This window comes from Podarcis vaucheri, assembly GCF_965113315.1.
Source record: "Podarcis vaucheri genome assembly, chromosome: 3".
Lineage (NCBI taxonomy): Eukaryota > Metazoa > Chordata > Lepidosauria > Squamata > Lacertidae > Podarcis > Podarcis vaucheri.
In genome coordinates this window covers 99,996,791-100,019,176 of record NC_138761.1, presented here as the reverse complement: position 1 = coordinate 100,019,176, position 22,386 = coordinate 99,996,791, and the positions used below count along the sequence as shown (strand labels likewise).

Here is a 22,386-nt window from a genome sequence, read left to right as displayed (position 1 = left end):
AAACGTTAACTTAAAAATAAAGTAAAATGCTTTCAAATTCACAGAAATCGTGACCTACTCATGTTCCCCAACTGGCTTCCTTAAGGCAACTATCTCTTTTTCCTGAGTCAAAGGCTCCTATGTCATATTGCATTAAAGTCAGCAGTGAGAGTTGTACTTTTCTCTAATACATGAAGAAGGGTATATTCATAAAAGAACGAGATGAAGCAAGGAACACAAATGTGTTTTTCAATAAAATGTATAGTTAGCCTACTTAAGACAGTAGATAGAAACCAGAGATGGTTAAGCATGCTGAAACTCAGTGAAAGCAATATCGCTTAAAGTACTTGAAGGCTCTTTGAATTGTAACCATTTCCTTATTGTGTTAATCAAGTCAACAGTCCAATAAACAGTATCATGCTCTTGAGACCCACATCACATGTCCTGCTGCCCACACTCAGAGTTTTGAATTATTCAAAAGGATGGCTGAGAAATGTGTGATAGCTAGTATCAGTAATAAAGTTTTTAGACCCACAAATGCATATTCCAAAATTGAAGATGGTGTTAATGTTGAGGAGAAATAATTGGAAAGACATTCTGGAGGAATCTTATATTACTCCAGCTTCTAGATCTTTCATAAATTCCTATAAAACATGTTATCCAGCAGGATGTTGAGCTTTATTGGGTATCATTTGTATATACAAAATTTCATGTGCAATCTTCTTCTTGTGTGTTTTGGCTGCTGCAGTATTTTACAGTGTACCACAATGAGTAGGGATGATATGTCAATTATGGTTTGCTTTAGGTTTCTCTTTTTTCCAGCCTTAAATCAATTTCTCCACATTTTGTTGCTATATGTGAAAAACCATCAGCATTTTAGAGCCAATTTTACCCAACAAGCAAATGTTTATATGCAGTTTCCACTATAGTACACATTTTGACAAGTGTTTCTTCCCCCTAATTGGCTTTTTGTGTGTGCTATTTTCACCAGTATGGTCATTTTATGTATGCATCCCCATAAATATGCATTTTTGGTAAAAGTTACTTGTTTTGGTTGGTGAGCAGTGTAGCAAAATTAAGTTTAAAATTTTGGAGGGCACTTGTTTTTCAGTTCACATATTGTTGTGGGAAGTGTAAATTTGATAGATTCATCTTCAAATGAGACCTGAACTGAATATCTCCCCATCTCTATAGTGAGTGGGTGTGTGCATAATGTGTTACTGTCTGGTTTTCTGCAAACAAAATATTTATTTCATAAAATTTATATGCCGCTTGATTGTAAAAAAAACCTCAAAGCAGTTTACAGAAAGAAGAATAAGAATAAATATGTTGAGACGGATATGACTGAAAGCCAATCAATTCCTGGCTAAACCTCCTTTGGGGGGCGGGACTCTTGACTCATCATGTTAAGTGATAAAGGATCCCTACACACACCTCGGTAGAGCACATGTAAGCCTGCTCCACCCCTTTCCATGACATTTTGGGGCTAGTTCCGGGTTCGGCACCATGTGTATGCACGATCACATGACATTTGGGCATGCCTAAATCAGGAGTTGTGTGCAATATAAATAGTATAATTTTACCTCTGTGCTTTCATGCTGATAGCAACCCCCTAAAAGGGCAACTGATGATGAGAGAAGGACAATGATCCATGATTGGCCCAAGACAAGGGGATTAGTTTATTTACCTGAAATAATATTTATCCCACTTTCCCCATCTCCGAGACTGCCAAGGCAACAAAAAAATGCAAAACAGTAAAAGTAATAATAGAACAATGGCAGTCGTTTAAAAGTTCAGTGGTGAAATGCATAACCATGGCAACAAATAGCAAATGGATAGCTCTAAAGAATCAATTCTCACAAAGCCCAAAGGCCTGTCCAAACAGCCAAATCATTACAGTGTGTTGACAGGCAGGCAGTGCCAGGTAGGCCTCTATTGGAAAGACATTCCCTGTCTGGTTCATCTGTTCTTTTGGAAGAGAAGAAAGTGCGGAATATTAGAGGCCAAACTCAGGTGATACCTGTGTATAAAGCTTGCCTTTCCTTAATAATTAGAAATGCAAAAAGTGGAATAATTTCACTATTATTGATTAAGCAGATGAGCTCCCCTTTGCTGCTTATCTCTCTTCAGCCTCCCCTTTATCAAACACAATCTTTTTTTCAGTAGCATTGTTTCATTGCATTCTTTTCCCATTCAGAACATATAAATAGGGTCTTACACAAAATTCACCCTGATTTTTTTATATATAAAATGTGATTCATAAATGAATAATAATAACAACAAACGTTGCTGTCACTCATTTGGGAGATTTCATAGAATCATAGAATCATAGAGTTGGAAGAGACCACAAGGGCCATCGAGTCCAACCCCCTGCCAAGCAGGAAACAAGATTTAACAAATTGATAATTATACAGATAATCAGAAAGAAGAAGAGAAGAGATACCTCCCAACCCATAGCTTGTGCTGCCTATTTCCCCTCTTCTAAATACTACTACTAATGCCAAATAGAATGCCTTTTCCATTTTCCCCAGCAGTCTTTGCCCACCATCTGGAGATAATTCTACCTATTTCTGTATTGGGAGAAGCAGGCTATTTTCATAATTTATAACACAACCCACAGCTTCCAAGTTCATCTTGTGGTCTTTTATACCTTGTCTTTATTGCACTGCTTACTGCTAGAGAAAGTGGGACTTCTTCCTTCCCAGTAATCTGTGTCTAACTCCTTCCATATCTCTCAGTTCCATGGAAAACATGGTGATACTGGCAGCACATGCAAGGTAGCCATCTTGGAAGAGGATGGCCAAGCTGGCAAGGCAAATGATCATTCAGGGAATACAGACACCCTCACTTAAGATGGGAACTGCATGATCTGGCCATTATTATAGCCTGTAATTTATAGGTGTGTTATTAGACGTTGTCTCGTATTCTCACAGCAGAGGTCTTAAATTAACTGTTTGTGTTAGTGCTTATGTTTAACAGCAGACAAGTATTATAATTAAGTGAAGCAAAACAAGTGGCCACTTAACCCTCGACCAGTGGATCTAAGTAGAGATGAGACATTCTTGGAAGAAAACTAGAACTTTATTTGTTTACACTCAGTGAAGTTACAGCTTAATGGTTGCTTTTGAAAGGCACAACACCTTGTTTCAAGCAAACGGTCTTTGTGGAGAAATTGAAGATCTTTCTTAACTTCAGGCTTTAAAGCTGTCACTGGACACATAAATTCTTTCTAGCACGGCTGTTGCCTTACACTACCCATAAAACAGTCCCAGACCCTTCTAGAATCCTAATGGTCCCCTCAGGTAAATAGAACCTATCTCAAACTGAGAGCCAATTCACTATCTGTCCCCACTGACAGATAACTCCTATAGGAATCTATTCAGTTAGTCAGAGTCCCCTGCCCACCTATGTCTAATCTCAGCATCTAACTTGAATTCAGCGCTCTCTCTCTCTCTCTCTCTCTCCCCCCTCTCTCCCTCCATCCCTCCTGGTTGACTGACCAACTTGCTATCTCTCCCTGGTTGGCAGACCTCATCAGGAGGCAGACCCAGGGCCTGTCCATCACAGTGGGCATCATAGCCATCAGAGATATGGTTGCAACACTCCGAAATAAAAACCTTTCATACTGACTAAATAAGCATACTCTTCTTTACTGTTCATCTATGTTCAGCCTTTCCTTCACCCCCACTCACTCATCCTCTTTCTTTGTATGTCATTGTTTCGTAGTGTTCTCTTCCTATTCAGCACATACAAATGGGTCGACACAAGATGATTGTGTTTGGATTTGAAAATAGCATAATGCAGTTTAAGTGTTATGTCTAGACAGCAGAGTGTGAAATGGGACGTAACCTTGTTGGTTTTCCTATATTCTGCAGCAGACAGCATCATTGATTTTATTGGAAGAAGGGTGTGTGTGTGTGTTTAATATTTAAAGCTGTAAGTGTTTGGAGCAACCTGTGCTAGTCACAGCTGAACAAGAGATTGCTGTTCACTGCTTGCCAGCCTGCAAAGCTGATGTAGGCATCTGTTCTCTCAGGCCCTACCAATCATTCAACTTTGAAGCTACCTAATTGCTGCTGGCACTTTCAATGGAAAGGGATGTGCCGTGGTGAGAGGAGCAATTCATTTCTTTATGGACTACCTTGGTTAATAGTATCCTTAGCAAGAGATTGCAATTCTCTCTTGATTTATAATAAGAAATAATCTGAGTCTTTATGATCCAGAGGTTAATTAGGCCCATCATTAGTCAGTGCTTTAGGACATGTTATCTTTCAGAAGCTGACAAAGGCAGAGGAAACTATGGTATTATCCAAGGAAGGCTACAACTTATTGGAGCATATTGTCCAGCAGCCAGCTATTTCCCTTTCTGATAAACAGCCTCATCAACCTAGTTTAAAGTCCAGAGCAGTTCAGTGAGCTGGGCTCTGAGTTAAGTCTATCTTTCCTTAAAATACCATGGGTTTGTAGCCAGTGTTGTATGAGCTGTGGACTTAACAATGAACAAATGTCAGGTAACTTGGTGCAGAAGTAAATTGATTGATTCACCCCTAATCTCCGTGTTAGAGAACTGCACATTCATCTAGGAATCACCACAAAGGAATAGTACAGAAAGTGGTACAGGGCATGGCAATATGGAATACTCCAGCTCTAGCCGTGCCTTCACATCTTTCCTTAGCTTAGTGAAAAATGAATGGGCCTCTGCATATACTGAGCACTTTGTGATTGCCTGCAACTAAGTCCTACAACTGATTTGTAAAAAGGAATGGGAATAGATTAGGGTAATGTGTTTTTTCTATTGGCATAAAGGTTGCTTTTCAGAAGAATCATCGGAACAACACTTCAAAAGAGAAATCAGTCCGGAATGTAGCAACATCCGTTCCATATTTGGTGCTTCCTTTTTCGTTTTCACTGTAATAATTTCTTGCTGCAGTATTTTTAGGGGTGGAAGAACCTTGTCTTTTATTTCTCCCTTACTCAGAGCATACCAAAGCACCAACAGAATGCACAAACTTAACTGCATCTTTGTTTATATATTGAATTTGTGTTAAAAGCTTCTGTTGCCATAAAGCATCTATTATTTAACGACCTTCTGTATCATTAATTCTTTCCTGTAGCAACAGAAATTGATTTCCTTCCACTTTCAGAATGTGAAGATCTGTTTGGCCTGCCTTTTAGCCATCACATGTGACTCTAAAGGTAACACCCTATAAGATGGTGAAAAACCAGCAGCTTTTAATAAATAACATGTTGGTAGCTTTTGTTGGAACCTAGGTTATTTCCTTTTTATTTAAAGGTGCACTCCTATATACACTTAATTGGGAGTGAGTCCTGTTGAACTCAAAGGATTGCACAGTTATTGGATATGTTTTTAGTTTAAATAAAATTTGTTACACATTGAAGAGTAAAAACATTACGGTGGCATAAACTTTCATGGGCCTGAACCCATTTTGTCAGATGAATGAAATCTTTATTGGCCTATAACAATACACAAGGAAGGTGCTTGCCATTTTCACACAGAGCCAAGTGCAGAGAATGTCCAGTGAGAAAAGATAAGAAATAAAATTGAAATGGATCCAGTCAAATCCATTGGCAAAGCAAAAAGAACACTGATGATTACTTTTGGTAATGAGCTAGCCTTTCTCAGTCTCTGTTCAGTCCAGTCCTGTTGGTGTCATATCTGCAAACCTAGTGGCTTGACTCCGGAAAAAAACCCCATATGTCACAATTTATTATTATAAACATATGTCATAATATGTTTAGGATGCTGCGAGATTCTGCTTTGCATTCACATTTTTCATCTTGCTGATATTCCAAGGAGCTTACAGTGGGCACATTGAGGTTAGAAAACCTTCGTCTCTCCTGATGTTCCTGGTTGAATTGATCATTCCTGACGATTGATTGTGTTGGCTGATGGGAGCTGAAGCCCAACAACATTCAAAGGGCCTCAGATTCTCTATCCATGGTGGACTGGGTTCTTTCCACATGGCTGGCATTTCTTCAGATCACATGACATTACTTGCTTTTGCTCCTTTGAGAGAGGTGATTGATCCTTTTATCCCTGTATCTATCCCAATGTTTGACACAAATAGGTTTTAGGGGTTCGTCATGTTCGTTTTTCTCTGGCAACCTCTATTTGTCAGCCCCAATTTCCACTTTGCTACTATGAAGAGGGGTGTCAAGAGAGTCATTTTGGAAGAGATAGGTGCTGGCCAGGCTAAGGGATGCTTAACCCTTCTCCTACCCACTTTCTTTCCACCGCTTCTCTGACACTTTCCCCACTCAGAGTTCAAGTTCCATGTTTGCGACAGAAAGTTGAATGAAACATCATCCAAATTCATGATAAACCAATCTTCTAGTCTCTCCAGAGGGGCTAAGAACACAGTAAATATTCCTAAGATGACCAGGTTTGCTGACCATCCAAATATGCTATGATCATTGGATGCATCACACATCATCCTGATGTTCAGGGTCAAGAGCTACCAAATAATTAGGGTCAGAGCATTATGCTGATAATTTGAAAATACTGCATATTGACCTCTTTTTAAACGAATATAGAGTTGTGTTTATTAATACTGCTTATACAGAACAGAGGTTGCGAATGACAAAAAAGAACTCTTCCCTATTAACTGATAAAATTGGAATGAGTGACATGATTTGCCATAAAATTATAGCTCGTTGCTATAGCATACTAACAGGATTTCCCTCCTCCATTATTACAATATTCTTGATTATTCAACAAATGATCTGGAGAGCAATTGTGAGTCCATTTACTCTTTCAGAATTAGAAACAGTTTTGTCAAAAACTTAAAAGCATCAGATGCAGCTTTGAAAGCTTCATTATCATGCAGATTAGTAGATGAGGGCAAAGTGATTAGCTGATGTGGCTAGTCTGGAAAGAAGACATCAATTCATTCCAGACCCTAAAGTGGATATTAATAGAGTTCAGGAAGGCACGTTTGCCACCCTGAAAAAGATAAGGAAATATATACCTTCTCATTTAAACATGGGCAAAAACTCAACCCACAATTTTGTTAACCTCTACATAGAATATTTTACACCAAATCGAATATATATATATATATATATTTGCTTTCGTAGATTTTCACGGGTACAGGAATGCAGGTTTTGGTGTCTTCGGGTGTCTTCCCGTGTAAGAGTCGGGGTGTCTGGGCGACGTTTCGACGAGGTCTCACTCGTCATCTTCAGGCTGGAGCTTTCGGCTTCTTGTTACTGGAACAGAGCAGAATCTGGTGTTTGAGTTCCTATAAATACTGTTGAGGGGTGTGGTGTATAGCCTCCAACGTTCTGGGCAGAGAGGAAGTTCCTAGATTAGTGTGCCTTTTCTTCTTTTGTTCCTTAATTACTTGAGGGATATCTTGAGTGATTTCATGAGTGATATTCTGAATACCACTGGGTGGGTCATTAAGTGTAGATTAGTGGTAAAGCTTTCGTGTCTTGACCTCTTGAGCTTGTGAAGAGTTTTTCTGAGAAGATGGCTGTGCTGCATTTAGTTGTGCTCTGGCTTGGCTTCGTGTATAGGGGCGAGCTGTAATTTTGTGCCTTGTGCCAGCCAGATCTGTGTAGGGATTGCAGGGGGGCGCAGCATCAGGAGGTGCCACTATAGTTTGGCTACTGGATGGAGTCTGTAATATGTCTGTGGAGAGGGTCTGGGTTTGGGTCTGGTGTGGTTGATTGGTGACAGCGTTCTGTGTGCCTCTGGTTCTGGTGTCGGTTTTTGTGGGGAGGGCTAATTTCCAGATGTCAGGCAGGCGGGACGTGTCGTCACGCTTGTTCATGTTGTGAGGGTGTTTCTCTATCTCGATGGCTTCCATGATTATTCTCTTGTGGTGATGTTCCATGTTAAAGAGCAATTTGGAATCTGCAAAATTAATTTCGTGTCCTGTTTCTTTCATGTGTTGGAAAAGAGAGGAAGTTTTTTCTTCTTTTTTGACGGCATTCTTGTGTTCTGCGATACGTGCATTTATTCGTCTGTTTGTTTGTCCAATGTACGTGGCTGGGCAGACTTTGCAGGGTATTTCATAGACCCCTTGGTTTTCGAGCTGGATTTTGTCTTTTGGGTTTCTGAGGATATTGGCTATTTTTTGGTTGGTGCAGAAGGCTGTTTTGATATTGTGTTTATGGAGGATTTTGCTAATTTTGTCTGTAGTGCCCTTGATATAAGGAAGGAGGGCCATGCCATTGTTTTCTTCTGTGTCTTGGTTTTTGGGGGGTGTTTCTTTTTGGATTAGCTTCGTAACCTTGTTTTTCTGGTATCCATTGGCGATTAACACATTTGAGAGATTCTGTAACTCAGTTGTCAAGTGGTCTTTGTCAGCCAGGCGTTTGGTTCTGGAGATGAGAGTCTTGGCTACGGAGTTTATTTGTGCAGGGTGGTGGTGTGATTGTGCATGTAAGTAGCGGTTGGTGTGTGTTTTTTTCCGGTAGATAGTGTGTCCTAGGGAGCCATCAGGTTTTTTGTAGATTAGGACGTCAAGAAAGGGGAGTTGGTTGTTGTCTTCTATTTCCATAGTGAATTGTATTTTGGGGTGTAGGCTGTTGAGATGTGTGAGGAAGCTATCTAGTTTTTCTTTCCCGTGTGGCCAAATTACAAAGGTGTCGTCAACATATCTGAGCCAAAGTTTGGGTTTGTGTTCTGACTTGTCTAAAGCATTGGTTTCAAAGTGTTCCATGTACAAATTTGCGATGACCGGTGAGAGGGGTGATCCCATAGGTGCTCCTTCTATCTGTTTGTATCTTTGTCCATTGTGGATGAAGTACGTGTTGGTTAGGCAGTGGTTGGTCAGGTCCAGAATGTATTTGGGGGGATTGTATTTGTTTTGAATGGCTGTCAAGGCTTCATTAATGGGCACTTGAGTGAAGAGAGATACAACATCGAAGCTCACAAGTAGGTCATCGGGATGTAGGTATTGCTTCTTTATTGTTTCTATGAACTGGAAGGAGTTAGTAACGTGTGAAGCGATGGATTCTGCATAGGGCTGAAGTTGCTTAGCGAGAAATTTAGCGAGATTTTGTAGAGGTGAGCCTATGGAGCTGACTATTGGTCTGAGTGGTGTTCCTTCTTTGTGTATCTTGGGGAGACCGTAGAGTTTGGGGCATCTGGATGATTTTTCTCTGGGGATGATTTTTAGCTGGATTTCTTCACTGATAGGAGAGGCTTTTATTTTGGATTTGGTAGTTTTTTCCAGATAGGTGGTGGGATCTGTTTTTATAGGTTGGTAGGTAGGGTCTTGGAGTAGATTTGATAGTTTTGCTTGGTAGTCCGATGTGTTCATCACAACAGTGGCGTTGCCTTTGTCTGCTGGGAGAATGATTATGTTGTTGTCTTTTCTCAGGTTGGTGAGTGCTTTCTGTTCTTCTTTGTGTAAATTGCTTCTGGGTGGTTTGCTGGAGCAGAGGATGTTGGTGACTTCAAGTCTGCCTGACATCTGGAAATTAGCCCTCCCCACAAAAACCGACACCAGAACCAGAGGCACACAGAACGCTGTCACCAATCAACCACACCAGACCCAAACCCAGACCCTCTCCACAGACATATTACAGACTCCATCCAGTAGCCAAACTATAGTGGCACCTCCTGATGCTGCACCCCCCTGCAATCCCTACACAGATCTGGCTGGCACAAGGCACAAAATTACAGCTCGCCCCTATACACGAAGCCAAGCCAGAGCACAACTAAATGCAGCACAGCCATCTTCTCAGAAAAACTCTTCACAAGCTCAAGAGGTCAAGACACGAAAGCTTTACCACTAATCTACACTTAATGACCCACCCAGTGGTATTCAGAATATCACTCATGAAATCACTCAAGATATCCCTCAAGTAATTAAGGAACAAAAGAAGAAAAGGCACACTAATCTAGGAACTTCCTCTCTGCCCAGAACGTTGGAGGCTATACACCACACCCCTCAACAGTATTTATAGGAACTCAAACACCAGATTCTGCTCTGTTCCAGTAACAAGAAGCCGAAAGCTCCAGCCTGAAGATGACGAGTGAGACCTCGTCGAAACGTCGCCCAGACACCCCGACTCTTACACGGGAAGACACCCGAAGACACCAAAACCAATATATATATATATACACACACACACACACACACACACATATATATATATATATATATATATATATGCTTTCGTAGATTTTCACGGGTACAGGAATGCAGGTTTTGGTGTCTTCGGGTGTCTTCCCGTGTAAGAGTCGGGGTGTCTGGGCGACGTTTCGACGAGGTCTCACTCGTCATCTTCAGGCTGGTGCTTTCGGTGTAACAAGAAGCCGAAAGCACCAGCCTGAAGATGACGAGTGAGACCTCGTCGAAACGTCGCCCAGACACCCCGACTCTTACACGGGAAGACACCCGAAGACACCAAAACCTGCATATATATCTACGAAATCTACGAAATCTACGAAAGCATATATAATTTTATATATATATAGCATATATATAAACATATCATTGGCATTGTCCAAAAGAGAGCATTTTAGAAACAAATAATTTTATTTCTTAATATAATTGAAAATGATATAGCGGACAAACAGCAGTTAACAGATAAGGTAATAACCTCTTTTGAAGTTATGGGAGGTTTTGGTAGTTCAAGTCTGAATCAGACACCACAACTGGTATGAAGAATGGATCCTTTCCTCCCCTCTGGTTTGATCAGTGTTTCCCAAAGTGGGTGATACCGCCCCCTGAGGGGGTGCTGGAATGATCCAGACGGCTGTAGTAGCCTCAGGTGTAATTGGGGGCGTTGAATAAAAATAAGGGGGCAGTGGAAACATTAAAAAAGAGAAGAAAATTTTGAAAAACCGTTTGTGCATGTTTCATCTGTTGTGTAATGATGTTTACCGCCAAGTCAGGCACCGTTGCGGGTTGGTGACAACGGCTCCCCTGGATCCAATGATTGTGTTGCAGGCAAGGGGGTTTATCGGGCTTGGGTGAACCCTTTTCAGCTCCACTCAGGCCCAGGAAGTGGATCACAGCTTGCAGATCAGGCTATTACTCTGAGTAAACATATATAGGATTGAGCTTCTTGTTAACTTGTTTTTCAAGAAGTTGTAGGTAGAAATACAGATAACATAAAAGAATACAAATTTGTCACTGCATCTTTCTGATCGCTTAAAGAAGGTAGATTTCCAGGGTGTGCTGAGTATTTATTTATTTTTCTGAAAAGGGGATGATAGGCCAATGAGTTTCTGGACCTCTGGGTTAGATTACCTGGCAGTTCTAGTTTTGGAGAGGGCTCTTGACCTATTGGTAAATCTCATGTTTTGCACATAGAAGGGCCAGTATTCAGTCCCTGGCCATTTTCAGTTAAAGGTGTTGGAGTAACTGAACATGAGGAGGGGTTAATTTTTTTCATGGATGTAAATCACTCCAAGGATAAGCTGATTGCAGGTGTGACGTCAGTCAAGCCAGTTGCTGTGGTAATGGCCCAGTCCCCAACTATATCTGTGATTGATGCATGTCAGCTCAGTAGTGTGAGTCTGTTAGCCTGTTATCTGAAGAAGTGTGCATGCGCACGAAAGCTCATACCAAGAACTAACTTAGTTGGTCTTTAAGGTGCTACTGGAAGGAATTTTTTTATTTTGTTAGCCTATAGTTAGTTTGTATGTTAGTTGATGTTAACATATTGAATAGCTAGAGTTTATTTGGAGCAATGGCGATACTTTGTACTTGTATGTATCTGTATATATCTGTGTCTGCAAAAGTCTACAATATATATATATATCTATATCCAGAACTGCTTTACTGAGACTTGTCTTCTGCAACATTAAACTCTTTGGACCTTAAGCTTCTTCTGTGTGGTGACTGGTACTGGAAGCAACTTTCATTGTGTGGGTATCTCACCTGAGACTCCCATCAAATGGGTTTCAAGTAGCAGGACTAGAAAGGCTCTCTGCTTTAGAGAATGGTCAATCAAAATAGATAATTTGTGGCTAGTTCAACCATGAGTTATATCCCTCACTTTATATCTCCTGGCATGTGCAAAAACAAGTTATGGTACTACTAAGCTGATGGAGAACGTAACATTGATCACGGAGTTCAGCACAGAGTTTCAATGGCCCTTACATTATAGATATCACACTGCAAGAACCAGATATTGCATTTCTCTAGTCATTACCTTTTAGTGGTAATAATATCAGGTAATGATATGGTGTGATAGACTGGAAGATGATGCAATGAAACCATTGTGGAATCTAGCATGTCTGTACTTAAACTCAATTACTTTATAAATAATTCTGTGTGCTAGGATTCCAGATCTTCTTCCCACTGTAGCTGATCACAGTAAATATACCACTTTTCCCATTTAAGATTGGCACCTAGGCATGCTCATGTTTCTTTTTCCCCAAAATTTTCATTGGGTAGATAATTCCAGATATTTATTGATGTGTAGATGGCAATAGTAGTGGCGAACGTGTTTCACTAGACATAGATTGCGAATTGTCTGTGGTTCTTAGACAATACATGCCTTGATAAACTCCCATTCAGATTACTCTTATACACTCTCAGGGGTTACATGAAGACATTCCTGTTTCAAATGACATTTGCTGGCACTTAAATAATACTAATTATGCCATAAAGAACATAATTTCCACAATGCAGCAAGTTAAGATTGTTGATTTGCATGGAAGAGATAAGCATTTGTTTAATTTCCTCCCCTCCACTACCAGTTTGAAATCTAGGAGATTGTTAAGTATTTAACTTTGGTTGGGTTGTGCTCTAATTGTATTATCAGAATTGTATTTGAAGGCTGTCATTCCCACTCGGCCACCTTGCACTATGCAAACACAGCTCCCTCTTTAAATTTAATTTTTTCAGACTCTCCAGCTATTGTAGGTATTCTTTTCTTTGTCATTTATATTTTTGTGGTCTAACCCTCAATATATTCTTCATTCCAGCAGCAAGCATGAATATTGGATTCCTGACAAAACTACGAAGATGTGGCTTTTTTGATGTACACTATTTTGCTCTCTGTGGCTGGTTCTTCTTTGGTATAAAGTAGCTGTTATTTGTCACACTGACAGGTGCATCTACTGCGAAATGCTGGCGATGAAGTTACCATCACTGTTCAGTACCTCAGGGAAGCTCCATCATTTCTAAAGCTCCCATTGGGTAAGGGAAAATTAATGGATCTGAGCAAAACACTTTCCTCCCTGCGGTATTTCTCATAACAAGCAGACAGTTGCGCACAAACAATATTTCATTCATGAATGCTTTAGTTCAGGAAAGATTCTATATGGAAATGCTATATTATTTAATGTTTATATATGTTTAGGCATGCATGCAAGCCACTTTCCTGTGATACATGTATGAGTATTGTAACCCACATGGGCAGGGCTTGTGTCATGGATCTTTCTCACCCAATCACTGGCCCCTAAGAGGAAGAGCAGTATGATTGGGTAGGAAAGACTCGGAAGATAAGCCCCACCTATGTAATAACAATAGTTATAAACATAGCACAGCCACGTGGGTCGTTGCCCACTCCTGCACACATGCAAAGAATCAGGTTGCAGCAGTGCTGCGATTTTCTGTGTGCTTTTGAAACTAACAGGAGTTATCTGCATATAGCTGAGCTCAATGTAATTATTGCATCAAACTCGTGGTGTTTTTTTTTTAACAAGTATGTTCTAAGAATCATAATCATTCTGTTAAATTGCAGCCAGGTTGCCATGTCAGCTATTTAAAAATGGTTCAGAATTTGATTTGTGCAGGAAGTTTCTTAGACTAGAGCCCACTAATTAGCTTTCACTGCCAAAGACGGGGAAGCTTATGAAAACAGAGAAGGTAAAAATACTGCAGTGTGTAGGCAGCGTGCACCCATAAATTCCTGATTCAACTGAAAGTAGTCAAAAGCAGACTATTGGGAAAAGTTCCATCATACCCACTGTCATAGAGAGCGAGGGAGAGAGATCATCTTCTCAGGCATATGTGTGAAACGTGTACAGATCCTCAGACCAGAAAAGCCCTACTACTCATTGTGGGTGATGTATATATAAATTTATAATCAGCAATCCAGGAAAGTATAGAAATTAGGGATCCAGTATAGATTTCATTGAGGCTAATGGTGTAATGTGCACATGGAAATACTGATTTTAGTTACTGGCATATAAATATGTGGTAAGAGGATCCCCAAGTTTAAGGAGTGGTGGAAATAAATATTTTGTTTTACAGTTATCTGTTGGACTCTAGGATTTTTGATTCTGGGCTTTGGTAATATGTTTTAAGAAACAGTGTTTTTAAGTTGTTGTTTTCTTTCTATCATTGTGGTCTTGAAGTGTCTTTCATTGGAAGTAAGGTCCTTTGACCAAGTAAATGATCTTTGGATCTCAGCCAAGAGTGGACAGTTTGGTGGAGCACCTAAGCTCTGGTTGGTTGAGTCACTGCTGTTTACCAGTATCTAGATGGGGAGGAGGGAGGCAGTAATGAGGTGGGCATGGTGCAAGTGTGGAGCCAATCCAGCACCACTGATCTCACCCAAAAATTGGGTACGTCTAAGATAAATTCAGTATTTACTTCAATACATGCACAATCCATCAAGAGGAACACATCCCACTAGCCATGTGTGCTCTCTACCCGGAAGTAGAGTACAAAAACAGGACAGTTGTCAAACACAGTATCAGCCCTGTAGGCTGGATTGGGCTTCTTGGGTCATAAGTCATATATTTTTGGTTTATGTGTCTTTTTTAAAAAAATCAACAAATGAAGAAACTGATTGAGTGCTAAGTTTATTTGTGTTTAGCAATAAATCATCTTTGGCTGTATCAAAGTTATTAGGAGAGAGAAGATACTTAAAGTTAAAACTGAGAGTATCACCTAGCCAGAAAGAAGGATGGAGGCAGATGTGAGCACGTTAAGATGGAAACAGTTTAGCATCTAAGACTGTCGAGATTCTAGATTTTTTCCCAGATCTTTCTCTGCTTCATGTTGATTAGAAGTGTGAATATTTTTTTGTAAATGTCAGGATTGTGAGGTGATCTGAAAACCACTTGAAGGGTGATATCACGTCTTACCATCACTGCTATTATTGCTTGGAAAATTAAAAGTATTTTGCATTGCAAGCAGCTTATTTAGAAAAAAGGGTTCTAAGTTCACTCTCTGTAAATGAAATACATCGCTAGATTTTTTTTATTACTTATGCCATTCTATCTAACAATGAATAAGAAAAAGGAATAATTTTTGGTGTCAGTGGTTTTAGTAAGGGAAAACCAGCTTTCAAAACAATATAATTTGGAGTTTATAATATGAATGCAATTGAGATTTTTTTAAAGAAGGGATTTTAAAAAGTGTTAAGGAAGTCTATTTCTATGCCCTGCTCTCTCTCCCACAAGTCTGTGTATGTATGAGAGTGAGAGAGATGCTATACTACAAACGTTTGAGCAGGTTATTAAAATCTATTTATTTTAGTCTCCCTTCACTTCATTGCTAGACAAGCTTATAAATATTAAAATAGCTTTCTATGTCTGCAGGATTATTTTATTTTTTAAGTTTACAGTGGTGCCTCGCAAGACGAAAATAATCCGTTCCGCGAGTCTCTTCGTCTAGCGGTTTTTTCGTCTTGCGAAGCAACCCTATTAGCGGCTTAGCGGATTAGCGCTATTAGCGGTTTAGTGGATTAGCGGCTATTAAAGGCTTAGCAGCTAAAAGGCTACTAGCGGCTTAGTGGCTTAGAAAAAGGGGGGGAGGGAAAAAATCGGAACACTCGCAAGACGTTTTCGTCTTGCGAAGCAAGCCCAAAGGGAAATTCATCTTGCGAAGCAGCTCAAAAACGGAAAACCCTTTCGTCTAGCGGGTTTTCCGTCTTGCGAGGCATTCGTCTTGTGGGGGTACCACTGTACTATGTTTTTAAATTATTGTTAATGCTACTGCTATTGCAATTATTATTATTTTTTATACTGTGTCTTTATGCTGTGCGAACCACATGGAGTGGGCAATGGCCCCCAAAAGTGGCATACAACTAATTTTTATACAAACAACTAATAGAGTGTCTGTGTGAGAATCGGAGACAGTACTTTTTTTTCTAGAAAAATAGGTGTCAATACCCACCATGAAGTTGTTACAGTAAGTGTCACACTTTTTAACCAAAAAGGGAGGTGGAAGGAGGTGCTGGTACTACGTTCCCTTGAGTACCCCCCTGGGGACCTTCCGATCAGATCCCCCCCCTCTCTTTCTCTCTCTCTCTCTCACACACACAGAGAGAGAGAGAGAGAGAGAGAGAGAGACTGACTTTTGATCCATCTAGCTCAGTACTGTCAATCACACTGACTGGTAGTGGCTCTATGTCCAGTAGCACCTTATAGACCAACTAAGTTTGTTCTGGTATAAGCTTCCATGTGCATGCACACTTCTTCAGATACACTGAAGCAGAAGTCTCCAGACCCTTATATATAGTGGGAGGGTGGGGTTTTTCTCAGGAGGGTAGTAGGAGTTGGGTTGGGCTCAAACCTGAGACCTTTTGCATGAAAAGATTCATAATTGAGCTGCTTCCTTCCTTGACCGCTTTCTATTGGTAGTGTGTGCTCCCCTGCACTGTGCTTATAGGTGGGGAGCTAGAGCATGATAGGAAAGCTAAACTCTTGAGGGAAGAGATAGAATTGGAGGAAATGAAGGGGTTATTACAGAGAGGGCACTACACACAAAAAATGGACAGGGAAGGTCATATGATCCATAATGAAGTCATTCTTGCAAGAAATAAAATACCGTGTGTGTGTGTGTAAATATGATTATAAATTAATGTGGAGAAGAAAAGGAAATAACTTTTAAAATGTTTAAATACACCCAGAGGCTCAGCTCATTGAGATGACAGGCTTCTTACACCTCAACCTGGGGTGACTTTTAAGGTTTTGGAAAAAAGGAGTAGACTAATTAGATTTCACATAGGAGGAGACCTCTAAGCCAATTCTTAAATCAGTTTGAAGTTCCTTACATCACCAGTTGGGTTTCAGAAAACGCCTTGGGCAGTTCTTCCTTGAGAATAGTTGATCTCGGTAGCGGCTGGTGGGGCCACGTGGGTGGCGCTGTATTGCTTTCCTGACTTCAGCACAGTCTAGGCGCAGCATTGGGAGAATTACATGTCCACTTGAGCAGCACTGAATGCCATCCCATGCATTTGATTGACATGTATATCTGCTGCAAAACTCTGTGATCTCATTAGCTCAGTGAAGAAATTTAGACTACTGTCCAATTCATTTTTTATTTTATTTATTGTTTTCTCTGTCTTTAATGCTAAGAAATGTATAGAACATGGTGGAAACTATTAGTTAAATCATATAGATATAGATGATATAGATCTAGATATACCGTATTTTCCGCCCTATAGGACGCACCGTCCCATAAGGCGCACCTAGTTTTTTTTGGGGGGGAAATAAAGGGGGTTATTTTTTTCCCAGGCCCGAGCTTCCCCCGACCCCAGCCCCCAAACAGACAGCTCTCTGCAAGCCGTGGGAGCCCAGCGCCAGGCTCCCGCTGCTTGCAGAGAGGTCCGCGAAGCCTGGACACGCTGAGCTGAGCGCGCGCAGGCTTCAGCATTCAGGCAACTCTCCGCAAGCAGCGGGAGCCCAGCATCCCCCCAGAAAAAAGCACTGTATATACAGTATGGTGTACATATTTGGATGAACTCACCATTTTGTACATATACACTGCAATTCTTCTTCAGTCATATGCATTAACTTTCCACTGATGAAAACAGATTATAACACTTTTTTAAAAAATATGCTGCATTTTAGGTTCCCCTGGACCATCAAGTGATCACAGCAGTGGCACGTCCTCCCCTCTCTTTGACAGTGGTTTACACTTAAATGGAAACTCAACAAATACAGTAAGTGGCTTATATCACTTTGCCTAGTTGCACGTGTAGTTTATGTGACTTGAGTCTCAGGAGAACAAATGTGGCTTCTGCCATTTAACAAATTTCAATAATGTTTATTCTAGTACCATATAATGGTCTGAGTAGATCATGTTGGTGCAAGAGGAGAAGATTGGAGTTTACTGTATCAGGACTCTGAATAGTTGAGAAAATGTTCAGGGGGGAATTGTTCAAAGATTTGGAGTGAGGTGTCATTAAAAGAGGAGCAGAAAAATAAGGAGAAAGAATATCGCAGGGACCAAGCATGCAGTGGAGAGAATGGGTATACTTTACCAAGGCCTGGTGATTCAGGGGTGGGGCAGCCCAGGCTGAGACCCAATTAGCAAGTGGAGAAGAAAGCACACTAAATTTAAAAGACATTGCCTTTCATATATCAATGAAAAGGAGTCTTCTGTGTTCAGCTCCATTGCATTTGAGAAGCCAGATATAGGTGAACACACACACCCCCGAGAGATTGGGGGGGGGGGATAGAACTGGAGCAAAAATACTTCATATTTTATCTGGCCCTGAAGAAAAGTCACAACCTTCCTTCATCAGAAACAAAAAGATTTGAACAAGTGGAAGATGTCTATTTCCCCAAGATCAAAAGCCAAGATTTCAAATGCCTGGAAATGAAAGTGGCTTCAGCTTCTAAGGTGGTTTGTTGAAAGCACAAGCATGAGGCAGCATTTATCAGATTGAACTGTGATCAAATGGTCAGATAAGGAGGTTTAGAAATGTCAGTTACCAGCAATATTTTTCCCCCTAGGAAATGTCATCTGTTCAGTGAAATGGTGCAGTATCTTTTGTTTCATGTACATTCTTTCCCCCCAGAATTGACCCAGGTTTTTTAAAAAAGGGAAAAGAAACAGAGCACCTTGTTGCATTTTCAGAGTTTATCACACCAGGTCCTGTATTGACCTGATTCTTTAAGAATGTGAATATTGCTTAAGCTGTCTTTTCGTTTCAACAGCTGTAACTATGATACTGATATCTATGTAGACTGGGCATATTTTTTGTCTAATAACGTAAATGTTTGATATCTGAAATGGAAATCCTCCCAAACTACCACCCTGGTCCTGTCAGCTGAGCTAGCGACAGCTGGTGCCTGAAGAATAGCTGGTGTACTGAAATCTCACTTCAAAAATTCAAAAACAGTTGTTGTATCTCCTTTGGCATTCTAAAGACAGGCAACTGATATTAAACCACTTTGCAGATATCAGTAAGTCTAGTGAGGTTGCAACAGATAGTCATATTTGTTTTGAGCAATAATCCCAGAAGTAGGGGAAACTTCAATGGTACCATGGACCGCTCCATGGAAACCTCAAGCTGGAGACTATAAACCATGGGTAGGCAAACTAAGGCCCAGGGGCCGGATCCGGCCCAATTGCCTTCTAAATCTGGCCCACGGACAGTCCGGATATCAGTGTGTTTTTACATGAGTAGAATGTGTTCTTTTATTTAAAATGCATCTCTAGGTTATTTGTGGGGCCTGCCTGGTGTTTTTACATGAGTGGAATGTGTGCTTTTATTTAAAATGCATCTCTGGGTTAATTGTGGGGCATAGGAATTCTTTCTTTATTTCTTTTTCAAAATATAGTCCAGCCCCCCACAAGGTCTGAGGGACAGTCGACCGGCCCCCTGCTGAAAAAGTTTGCTGACCCCTTCTATAAGCGCAGAGCTCAGATGTTGCTTCAGCAGCTGACATTCTCAGACGGAGTCTTAAATAGGAGTTGCAGCTCTACCTCAGTTGCGAACTCTGTCCTCATTTATTATTTCCAATATTTCGATAAGTCAGTTCATATAAAGGGGTCTGCCTGCCTTAGCAGTTACAGAATGGATTAATTGTGGTTCACTAGGGCAGAGGCCTCTGAGTCAGGGGCGGGCAATATGACGCCTTTGACTGAAGAAGTACTAACCCAATTGTTGGCTTCCCCTGTGCTGTATGTATATGTACATATACAAACAAACATACTCACAACATAGTTTGAGAAAACATTGCTTAGGTAGTGTGCACAGTCATGAGCTTAGCACAGGCAGACAACTGCCTGTACACGATGAGAGGACTACTGAGTCTAAAACTAGAGTGCGATGCTTCTTCAGGTGGCCTGGCTACCCAATATGAATTGTAATCACTATACAGAAAACATGGTTGTATTTGTTGTGTATCACCCACAGGAGCCATAGAGGAGGTTTGTGGGGGCACAGAAAACCCCTGAAATTCTTGATACCTGAAACTTGTTGGGTAGAATTTAGCAGTGGGAGTTCTAATATCAGCACATACTACTTTAGCAGTTTATGAAAATCTTGGGTATCTTATTTGGAATTTCTACGTTATTTGCACCATAAACTTTTATGGTTAAAGGAGAGCTTTGCCAAAGGAGTGGCTGGAATGAAGAGCTGAAAACATGAAGGATGGATTTCACTGAGAGCTGCAGTTCAGTGGAAGCGCAACTGTTTTGCATGTAAAATGTCTCAGGTGCAATCCATGGAATCTCCAGGTAGTACTAAAGGAGACATACGAAATCTTGGAAGAAGAAGAAGAAGAAGAAGAAGAAGAAGAAGAAGAAGAAGAAGAAGAAGAAGAGTTTGGATTTGATATCCCGCCTTTCACTCCCCTTCAGGAGTCTCAAAGCGGCTAACATTCTCCTTTCCCTTCCTCCCCCAGTCCATGAAGATTAGAGAGTATGGACCAACGGTCTGCCTCAGTAGCAGGCAGCTTCCTGTGTAGCAGGTGATCACAGAACAAGTGAGGGATATAGAACTGCAAGGGAGAAGATGTCAGAGACAGTGGTAGCTCAGGTTACATACGCTTCAGGTTACAGACTCCGCTAACCCAGAAATAGTACCTTGGGTTAAGAACTTTGCTTCAGTGTGAGAACGGAAATCATGCTCTGGCGGCGCAGCGGCGGCAGGAGGCCTCATTAGCTAAAGTGGTGCTTCAGGTTAAGAACAGTTTCAGGTTAAGAACGGACCACTGGTACGAATTAAGTACTTAACCCGAGGTACCACTGTAATATTCTAGAAAGGAGCAAGAGTCACAAGGCTGTGTGAGGAAAGGCTGTTAAAGACATGGAACTACAGGGGGAGAAGATTGTACTGAGCATAAATTGGAAAGGATGACAATCAAAGCTTTGAAAGCTTGACATTCAGCGCTATAGCCAGTGCTATAAGCCCAGATGTGGAATGGTTGAAAGGAGTGCTGGGATCAAGATGTGAAAAGGAAAGGCCAAAGACAGCCAGATGATTAATAGCATTCAAGGTGAGAGAAGAGAGAATGAATCAAAGGGGATCATACAAAGATTTAAGGACTTGGAGACTGGTTCCCTCTCTGAAACAGGGCAGGAAAGACACCTGTGGACACAATGTTCAATGGAATTTAAAAGTAAAATGTTTATTCACAGGAAATGACCAGGATTTCTTTTCAAAAGTCCAGGGGGGGAGAATACTGTTCAGGCACCAACAAACAATTATTGTGCATACCGAAGAAATGCTATGATTAACTGTATTTAAGGTTATTATCAAGAATAGGCACTGATATTCAGGATGGGTTTGTGTCTGCTACAGATGTTTTGAGCTCGATAGAAATACTGGTTTTACAGAAATGGCACAATTATAAAAAATTCTGCACTTCTGCAAGGCTTCCACTTTTCAAGTAAAGCAAACTGAATGAATGGCTAAATTGGCAGTGAAGGCTATCAACGAAACAAAGGGAAAATATGAATACAACATAAAAATCAGTCTATATTAGCTATAGAGTTATGTGAATATTATACATATCCCTGTCATTTCTTTTGTGTTTTAAAAACTTCCTTCACTGTTTGAATTAAAATGGTTTATATTAAAAAATTAAACAGGGATTCAATCGGATTCCCCTCTTTTATAAAAAGCTTACTTTTTAATCAAGGATATTAAAGGCCAATGTGTTATCAATAATTTATTCCCCTGATCCAGAAGAAGCAGTGAACACCCAGAAAAAGGCTGTGTCTAGAAACACAGGAAACTGCCTGTGTTTCTGCTCTTAGTCCATCTGGTTCAGTGTTGTCTACACTGGTGGACAGCAGGTCTCAATAGGAAGGGGACATTCTCAGCCATACCTGGAGATGCCACCTGCATTCAAAGCAGACGATCTACCGCAGAGCTACAGCGATTTGCCTTAGCAAAATTCATGGGTGTAAAATAAGTCCTACATCTAGCGCTTGGGGGTTGTGAAGCTTGTCACTGCCAAATGTTAACTGTGCCTGAGGAGGAGGGAAATTCATGTAGAACCTCCCCATTTCCTCCTCCAACAGGTGAGTTCACTAGTGGAGCTAATAGAAAGCCAATTCCATCATCCAGCCACCTCCTCTCCCCCTGGGCTTCCCAAACCCACATGAAATTAGGCTGAGGGCTGGGTGCAGACCCTGGTCAAGAGGATCCCTACTCCTGCAATAAAATAAATAGGCAAGTGTTGCAGTGGAGGGTCAGGGACTGACAAAGTTGTCTTCGGTAGGGGAATGTTGCAGGATTTGTGGAGAGTATGTCAAAGGGTATGGAGGGGGGTTG

General features: G+C 40.8%; 1 protein-coding gene across 4 annotated transcripts in view; it reads left to right on the top strand.

Moving 5' to 3' along the window:
• SNTG2 (syntrophin gamma 2) overlaps positions 1 to 22,386 on the top strand; it is a 229,470-nt gene that overhangs the window by 139,132 nt on the left and 67,952 nt on the right. For all 4 annotated transcript variants that reach the window (XM_082215564.1, XM_082215563.1, XM_082215562.1 and 1 more), the window contains exons 7-8: positions 13,025 to 13,112; positions 17,723 to 17,814. In XM_082215564.1, the coding sequence (XP_082071690.1) occupies positions 13,025 to 13,112; positions 17,723 to 17,814 (180 nt within the window). The remainder of the gene's footprint in view (positions 1 to 13,024; positions 13,113 to 17,722; positions 17,815 to 22,386) is intronic.